The sequence below is a fragment of the Cyprinodon tularosa genome, unplaced genomic scaffold (assembly GCF_016077235.1).
Source record: "Cyprinodon tularosa strain WSP-4 unplaced genomic scaffold, ASM1607723v1 ctg989, whole genome shotgun sequence".
Lineage (NCBI taxonomy): Eukaryota > Metazoa > Chordata > Actinopteri > Cyprinodontiformes > Cyprinodontidae > Cyprinodon > Cyprinodon tularosa.
The window spans coordinates 90,934-99,284 of record NW_024039772.1 but is presented as its reverse complement, the minus strand read 5'-3'; the positions used below and the strand labels follow the sequence as shown (position 1 = coordinate 99,284).

At 36.7% G+C, this 8,351-nt stretch overlaps 1 protein-coding gene across 1 annotated transcript; it reads right to left on the bottom strand.

The window, feature by feature from the left end:
* Positions 1–373: 373 nt before the first annotated feature.
* LOC119777196 (butyrophilin subfamily 3 member A3-like) lies at positions 374–8,078 on the bottom strand. Its single transcript, XM_038276000.1, has 6 exons — positions 8,054–8,078; positions 7,170–7,287; positions 6,618–6,959; positions 1,467–1,754; positions 1,260–1,385; positions 374–1,135 (listed from the first exon to the last, which is right to left on the bottom strand). Exons 2-6 carry the CDS (start codon positions 7,270–7,272, stop codon positions 615–617), a joined length of 1,380 nt encoding a protein of 459 aa, XP_038131928.1. The 5' UTR covers positions 7,273–7,287; positions 8,054–8,078; the 3' UTR covers positions 374–614.
* Between the last annotated feature and the right edge of the window lie 273 nt (positions 8,079–8,351).

The following is an 8,351-nucleotide window of genomic DNA, read 5'->3' as shown; positions in this document are numbered from 1 at the left end:
AAGGTAAAGAAAAGTAAGCGATATCAGCTGTGCTGAGGTTGATAAACCACCTGTATGGAATACCAACTGTGGGCCCTTACATAATGCAGCCTATATTAGACTTAGATTTATTTTGTCATATTGTATACACGAGTGTAAACAAAAAGAAATTTTGTTTAAAACAGCTATAGACAATTTCTTTTTAAAGTTCAGCCTTGAAAACAGTAATAAATACATAAAAAAATTGTAATATAAACATATGACTGTATACTTACAGTTCTAACCTTCATTTTTTTGGAAATAAAATAACCCATTCTACATAGCTCCTATTAAGACATAGCCTATATTGTTGTTTAAGGGGATTTCCACACAAAAATAAGTTAAAGCGTGTGTTTTAATTAGAAAAGGTGTTTATAAATAACACAGCCTCTTCATTTTCTGAAGAAAAATGCTTTCCATTTTTTTTCAAACAATACATTTTGAATGTTCAATGCTTTATCATAATATTTAGATATAATTTCCATTAAAATAAAAATGTATGTCTTCATACATACACAAATGCAGAATAAACATTCAGGACAGGTTTATTTTCTCACATAATGTTGTAAAAATATTCAAGTTAATTCATTTCTTAATCACATATCTGTCTCAATTTCTTTAAGATGTTTTTCTATTTCCACTACATGATTCTCTATTTCCTGTTTTCTCTCCTTCAGTTTTTTAACCTCCTGACTTGTTCTTTCAGTCAGTTTTTCTGTTATCAGTTTCATATGTAGATTATCTGCCTTACTCTCAGTCAGTCTCTTATTGCTCTCTGTTATGATCTCTTTGAGTATAAAGTATCCTTTTGCTCTCTTTTCCATCCTGTTCTCTCTCGTGTTTGTTACTTCATCCTCAACAGCCCTAGACCTCCTGTCATTCTCCTCAAATATTTTCCATGCCTCCAGTCTCTGATCACTCAATCTTTCTTTCAGTTCCTTCAGGTCCGCTGACATCTTCATTAATGCTTCAATCTGCTGATCAATGCTTCTCTGATCCTGGTTTCCCTTTCTTAACTTCTCCACAAGGTCTGACTTTTTCTTAAACACATAGTCTTTTTCTTCTGTCATGAGGTACTGTTTCTCCCAATTCACTTCATCTTTTAGCCTCTTTTTCACTGCAGGAACAAAAATAACATCAGATTAAAGTTTAGATTTTGTATGTAAAGGTAAATAAAAAAGAATAAAATTATTCACTCCTGCCTTAATTTTCCAAAATATTTAAAAATCAATTCAACTTACAGATTTTAGTTTGTCGCCATTTCCGGATTAAAATAATAAATAGCAGAAAAAGACTGAGACCCAAAACAGCATTTAAAGAAAGAGGAAGAGGCATAATGCAGGGGAACCGGACTCCAAAGACATCATCTGAAAACCAGATAGGGAGAAAACTTTAATGGACAATGACTGCATATTTTTATGAAATGCAATCATATACTGTATGTTTACCTTGAATATAAATGTGTTTCTCTCTGGTCTGGTTGATGTCTTTCTGTTGGACTCTACAGGTGATATTGTTGTTGTGTCTCTTTTCCACAGTCACTCTGCTGCTGACACTATAAAGGCCATCAGGACCTTTAGTTTTCTCTGTAGATCCAACGGACATGATGTTTCCCTCCCCATCCAGCCATATAATCTCAGGTTCTGGATACCAGCCTGCAGAGCTGCAGTCTAACATCACTCCAAGGCTGCTGTTATCCAGTCCTGCTAAACTGATTCTGGGTGAAGAGACTGAACCTGGAATACAGGGAATAGGGATGAAGACTCTTTCGAGATTTTTCATTTAAAAAGTGACAACTATCATGTTTTATTTTCCTTAGCCAAATACCCTGATGTAAAGTTTAAATTTGAATATGCTCATAATTTCAACAGCAAATCATACAGACATGTAACTTAATACGTAGACATTAAACATCTAGAAAGGTGTAGATATAAGAGCAGCTGTTCATTAATCATCAGCACCATCATCAGTGGATCCTAATTACTGGTTGTTGTTGTTTTCTTTATTTGGCATAAAATAAATATCAATCATTTCTCAGGAACTAGAAGAAAAGGACACATGATGGTTAAAGCTGATAACCCAGAAATTGTATCTCTAGCATGAATGAGAACAAAGTTCTTAAGTCCACTGCAGTGTAATCAGATAAGGTCCAATAAAAAAAACAATAAAAAAATGAGAGAATTTTATGTCTGGAAAATGTGTGTGCCAAGTGTGCTCTGGGTCAGTGTTTCTCAACCCGTTTGAGTCGTGACCCCCAATATTAACATTCACTGCTGTCCATAACCCCACTACCCCCAGTGCCTGATCAATATAAATATATGCTGCGTTTATGTAAACAGACAGCTATTAGTTCCTGTATCATTTTATTCTGAAAAAACACTGGGACAGCGTCAAGAGGCTAACTTTTCAAACAGACTGACAGTGGTCGCAACATTCAAATTATTTTGCTGTTAAGATGTAAACAAATACAGAAAACTTTTAATTATTTAAAATGAAACAATATCAGTATGTGCTAAAATTTTAAATGGTAAATGCTCTTACTTGACCAAAGAGCTTTACATTATGTTCAGTTATTCACCCACACACGTTTCATAGTGTAAATATTTATATCGTATATTTGCAATATCGTAAATATTTATATTTATAACTCCCTATAAAGTCCTCCCATCGCAGGAACATTTCAGTCCTTCCCCATTCACTTACACAGCCTACTGTTTTAGCTTTCTCTTAAATACTGTGACCTTATCAGAGAGAATAAAACATTTGTGTTTGGTTTTTCAAAACAGCTGACTATATATGCAAGGCTTGCAACCCACTTTAGGTCTGTCAAATAGTTAGCCAGGGGAGAACTACAGATTATTATTATTATTTTATTATCACATTTTCCAACCAAAAGAATTAGTTTGCCAATCATTGTGAGTGGATTGGACCTGCATCCCTACTGGCTTATACCAAACAGCATCTAATCATTCTGGTATCTGGCTGCCTGCTTTTTCAGCTTGTAATAACACACTTCAGGTTAGTCTTTATTTTCCCTACTGCCTTAAGCATTGTTAACCTGCTCTAGTAACTGTAACCAAGGTGTTTTGACTCACATGTTGGAAGTATTCCCAGGGCACAAAGCAACAGTAAAATAATATTCATTGAACAAAAAGTATAATGGATGAATGAGGTGGGCCAATGGGGAAGCAGCAGGGGAAATAACCGGGAGAACACTGTAGATGCACTGCAGTTTTTTAATCTAAGCTAACTGCTGTACAGCCTTGTGTTTCCAAAGCCAGCTGAATAGAGTGGACGACAAAGACAAGAACCTGCAGAGAGTTTTGCATTTATTGCTACTCAGCGTAAATGCCATCAGGGGGGAACGCGATGTGAAGTTTTTTAACAGGGCATTCAGATCTGGTGAAATTAATAACTGGGGATTTCTAATTCTGAAATCCTGTGTGTTTGGGTTGTTATAGATACTGCAACGTCTATCTATCCATCTATCTATCTGGATGTATACTCTGTGTGTGACATAAAATACGGATCTCTATCCCTGCCACAAAGGCCATCAAATAATGTTTAAAATAAAAAATACAGTAGGTTGAAAAGGCAGAGTATCCATCCATCCATCCATCCATCCATCCATCCATCCATCCATCCATCCATCCATCCATCCATCCATCCATCCATCCATCCATCCATCCATCCATCCATCCATCCATCCATCCATCCATCCATCCATCCATCCATCCATCCATCCATCCATCCAGATTTCTCCCTTTCTCCATATAGGCTATCATTTGATCGTTCCCGCTCTCCATAGTTCTCCTGTCGCGCGAGCAAAGGGCGGCTGTTGCGCGCCTTTAGCGAGCATGCGCGTTTCCTGTCGCTTGCGCGGTGGATCGTGCCGCCTGCGCTGTGCGGAGATGCAGGGGAAACCGTATGTGATGGGGAAACGCAGCTCGACGTAACACCAGTATTTCCATCTGGAAAACGCTGTTTTGCTGCTGGAGTCATCCTCACTCTCCATCTCTCTGTGTGTGCTGTACGTTAACACCCACCAGCAGAAACACCCACCTACCCAACTGACAGACGGAATCTCACTATACATCAGCCATTCTCATCCTCTCCTCTCTCATGACAATGTGCGCACGAGTCCTATCATGAAAAAAGGTTCATTGTGCGACCTGAGTAACGCGCAGTAACGGGGTGTCTGCAATGGTAACTGCATTATAGTTACAGCCAAAGTAATTAGTTAGATTACTCGTTACTAAAACAAAGTAACGCCGTTACTTTGAACGCTGTTAGTCCCATCACTGTCCATCACCAACAGCATTGGTGAACAGCACATACAGGTAGTGTTGTCAGTCCGTTTATCCCTAAACACTTGTTTCAGGTTTTCCTACGATAGCGTATCCAAAAAGCGTTAACTACTACAATAAACTGCAATATGTTATCAGTCTGCACATGGACATTGCCACAAGGTAGAGTGGATCGTTGGGTAGCACGGATAGTCAGAACACTGGCTCCACATCTGCCTCTTCTCTCCTTATTATGGCTTGATTCACATGCTGTATGGACTCAAAAGAATAAGCAATGAGATTTAGATACTCTAGTGTCCTTTCAGCTTCATCTTCCATCATACCAAATTTCTTGAATTATTTACGGTTGTGAGGTAGAGCTGGTATTACCTATGTATTCAGCTGCTAACTAGCCAACCAATCAACCTGATGTCACCATTACAAGATGGCAGCGCCCTTGCCGAAAATTATAAATACTACGTTTTTTTTTTTGCTTTATATGCTTACATTTTTCACTTTAGTAATATAATTATTGCTAAATATTTATTAATAGCAAGAGACATTCTTGTAATTTAGGCTAGTTAGGCTTACTGTTTCGTTTGCACTTTAAGGGAGGGCTATATTAGTTACAAAGAAAACAAGCTTCTGAAACATGTTATTTAAGGCTATAATTTTATTGAAAGGAATGGTTCCCTGGAAATAATAACGCCCATCGGAGAAAGAAAATAAGACTTTTTCAAGTAGGAAAGGCCATGGGTGTCTGGGTAAGAGAGTTCGGACAATTCATTTGACGACAATAGGCAACATTTTAAAGAGCAACGGTGACACAGGAAGCTGAAATACTTTGAGGGAAGTTAGCTGCTTGCACTACCATTGTCATAGACGTTATAGCATGGCAGTAAAGAAGGATGTTTACGTTGCTCTACTCGTCTTTGCTCATGTAAACAAAACATAAACATTGATAAATGTTTCATATGAGCTTACTGAATATGATTTAAACAGGCTCTAAATACAAAACAAATAAAAGGAAATTCACATGACTAACAACAGAGCTGATATGGAGTAAAACCTCTCAATAAGTAAGTTTTTTTTTCCGCAAAAAGTTGTAAATTTTGTGAAATAAATACTAAAAGTATCTGACAGTCACTGATCTTGTCAGCCTGTGTTTTGAAAGGGTTGCCAAGCGCTTCAGGAGAAAATAGCCGTAAATGAAGCATTAAATCTGAGTGCAGAAACATTTGATGAAGATGAGGATAAATTTGAGTGAATACTTTCGGAATACAAATATTTGGAGTGAAAGAATAATAAAATCTTGCTCACACATTGGAATTGTTTCCTTCACAGGAAAAGTCCTGCTTTGTTAACATATGCTCCAAACATCTAAAAATGCCTATTAAAGGCATACATGAACTATATTAAATGCTCTTATTGGTTTAAAAAAAGAGTGTTCAAAAACAAATTGTGCAAAACCCGTTCTTGTTCATTCATCCATTACTTTACCTAGAGTTTAAACCATGAAAGTTGGGGGACTAGACGTCCTCTTTTTCCCGGACATGTCCTACTTTTCAGAACTAAAAAAATGTTTGGAGGGAATTTCAAAATCGTCCAGGATTATGGTCAACTACAGTGCAGCACGTAGACGAAACACACCAGCCACTTGAACATGGCCGTCAGCTCCGGGGCTAGTCTCACAACATAACCTGACCCTGTAATGGTAGGCTGGACACCTGCATCCCCATGCTTCCCCCCGCCTGCCTTACCGTTCCCAGCCCCCCTCCTCCGGCTGAAGGCATGGCCCTTTGTGAGGTCTGGTCAAGTCAGCAGCCCAGCAGTCGACACTCCTCACCCCCCCAAACAAAAAGTGTCCTCCTTTTCAAAAACCCACATCTGGTCACCCTACATAAAAGCTAAATTTCGGACTGACCACTTGATGAAAACAACCCATGGCTCCATTTAAACAACTTTAGGCAACTCTGAAAAAACCTTAATAACATTATTGATAATATCAACCAGGATGTCTCAGTGTGTTTTAAAAATCGGGAAAAGCTGCTTGTTTTTCCTCAACACAGTTTATCCTCCAACTTATTCAAATAGAAGGTTTTTTTTTTAAATAATATCATACAAACATTTAGGCCTATGATCATTTAAGAAGACCATTGTCTATTCTTTGTAAACCAGGACTGGGTTGCTTTATCACATTCACAACCAGCAGTCCTCTGATTACCAATTTATATGAAATGATAGATTGCTGATCAAGCTGTGCTAAAAGAGAATAGTTTTATGAGGTTTCTGATATATATTGCATTTACTTACCAATAAAAAGGTCAACAAAATATTGTTCAATCTCTTTTGGATCGTAGCATCTGAATCTACCATTGTCAGAGTGTTTCACACCAGTCAGTCTCAGTGAAACGTCGCCATCTTTCAGTCTCTCGGTAAACAGCGATGTTCTTCCTTTGTAGGCGATGTTTTGGTCATCTTTATATTCACTCCCGTCGAACCACAGATACACAAATCTGGGATTTAGGTCAAGTCTCCCCCACTCCACTGCTAATTCATCAGTGTTCAGGGGAGCCTTCAGGTGACACGGCAACACAACATCCTCACCAGCCATTGCTGTAACCAGCTGAGGCTGACTTTTCTGCAGCGACTGACCTAGTAAATAAAATAAGATATGTTTTATTTTTTAATAAAAGAAATATATTCTTTGTCACAGTTCTAAGATATTTCAACTATACATGTCTAATTTAATTGCTATTAATACATTTTATCCACTCTCCATTTAGTAGCTAATAATTATGAATAATTTTTTTTGCTTTTTGCAATCAGTCAGTCTTTCTGTTGTATTTCCGTTAAAAAAGTTACCTTCGCTTGTGTGGATCAGAAGAAAGAAGCCAAACATGAATTCAGCAATTACAACCTCTTTAAACAGAAGTTTGAAAGATAGCCTTTGCATCATATGGACCATCTTGAAGACAAAAATCTGTGAGAAGAACAGTAAAAAAAAAAAAAAAACAAATGCAGAAAAGTAAAATGTTTATAATGTGTATTTAAAGATAGGGGTCAAAAACATTTCTTGAACATAAAACTGTTTATTTCGTTAACATGTAAAGTGGAAAAAAAAGCTTGTTTATTAGCAATATATTTTGTATAGTACTAACAGTGGTGGCTTTTAACAAAGTAGTTTTACTTCCTACTATGCTTAATCAAGTCACCTTAATGTATAAAGTCCATCTCATATTAGCATAATACATAAATAAAAGCAATACATAAAAGAAGCAAGAACAAAATAACAATCAAATAGAGAGAGACAAGAGAAACTAACACAAATAAAATCCCATAAAATTTAGAAAAAACAAAAATGATAAACAGAAGGGAGAAAAGTTTTCCTGAACAAAACCGCTAACCTAACTAAATACATGAAAAAACTAATAAATCTTAAAGGGATAATTTTATTTTTTTTAAGCAATTGCCTTTCCATGAACTGTAACATCAGATTTGTTTAAGTTTGAAAGTTCAGTTCAGGCAACTGAACACAAGCTTCGCTTTCTCAGTTCTAACTTGTGGTGGGGAGCACTGAGATTAATATACTGTTGGTGTTAGAATAAATTAGGGTAAAACAAAACAGATTTAGACTAATTTACAATTTTTGTAGATTTCCATTATGGGTTTTGAAATACATACATAGATATAAATTTTAAATCTGGAAAATAAAAACAAGAAAGTTACATCAGAGAAAATAAGCCTACCTGTTCAGCTGTATCAGGTCTCCTTTGTTATTTATGAACTGCAAAGGGCGAAGTCTCAGATAAATCGACCATAAAAGCAGAGGTGTGGTTCACACCTACCTCCTTAGTGCAACCAGGAAGAGGACCTCCTCAAATATCAGTGAACTCCACAGTAAAGTAGTTGCTAAGAGATAGATAGAGAATTAAGTGCTTACTGGTTTGCTGAACTACCAATAGTTTGCGTCCAATAATTTAAATAAAAGGTTCTATTTTTGCGGAATATATAAGAATTATGCTCTAATTTGTAATTACTGATCTG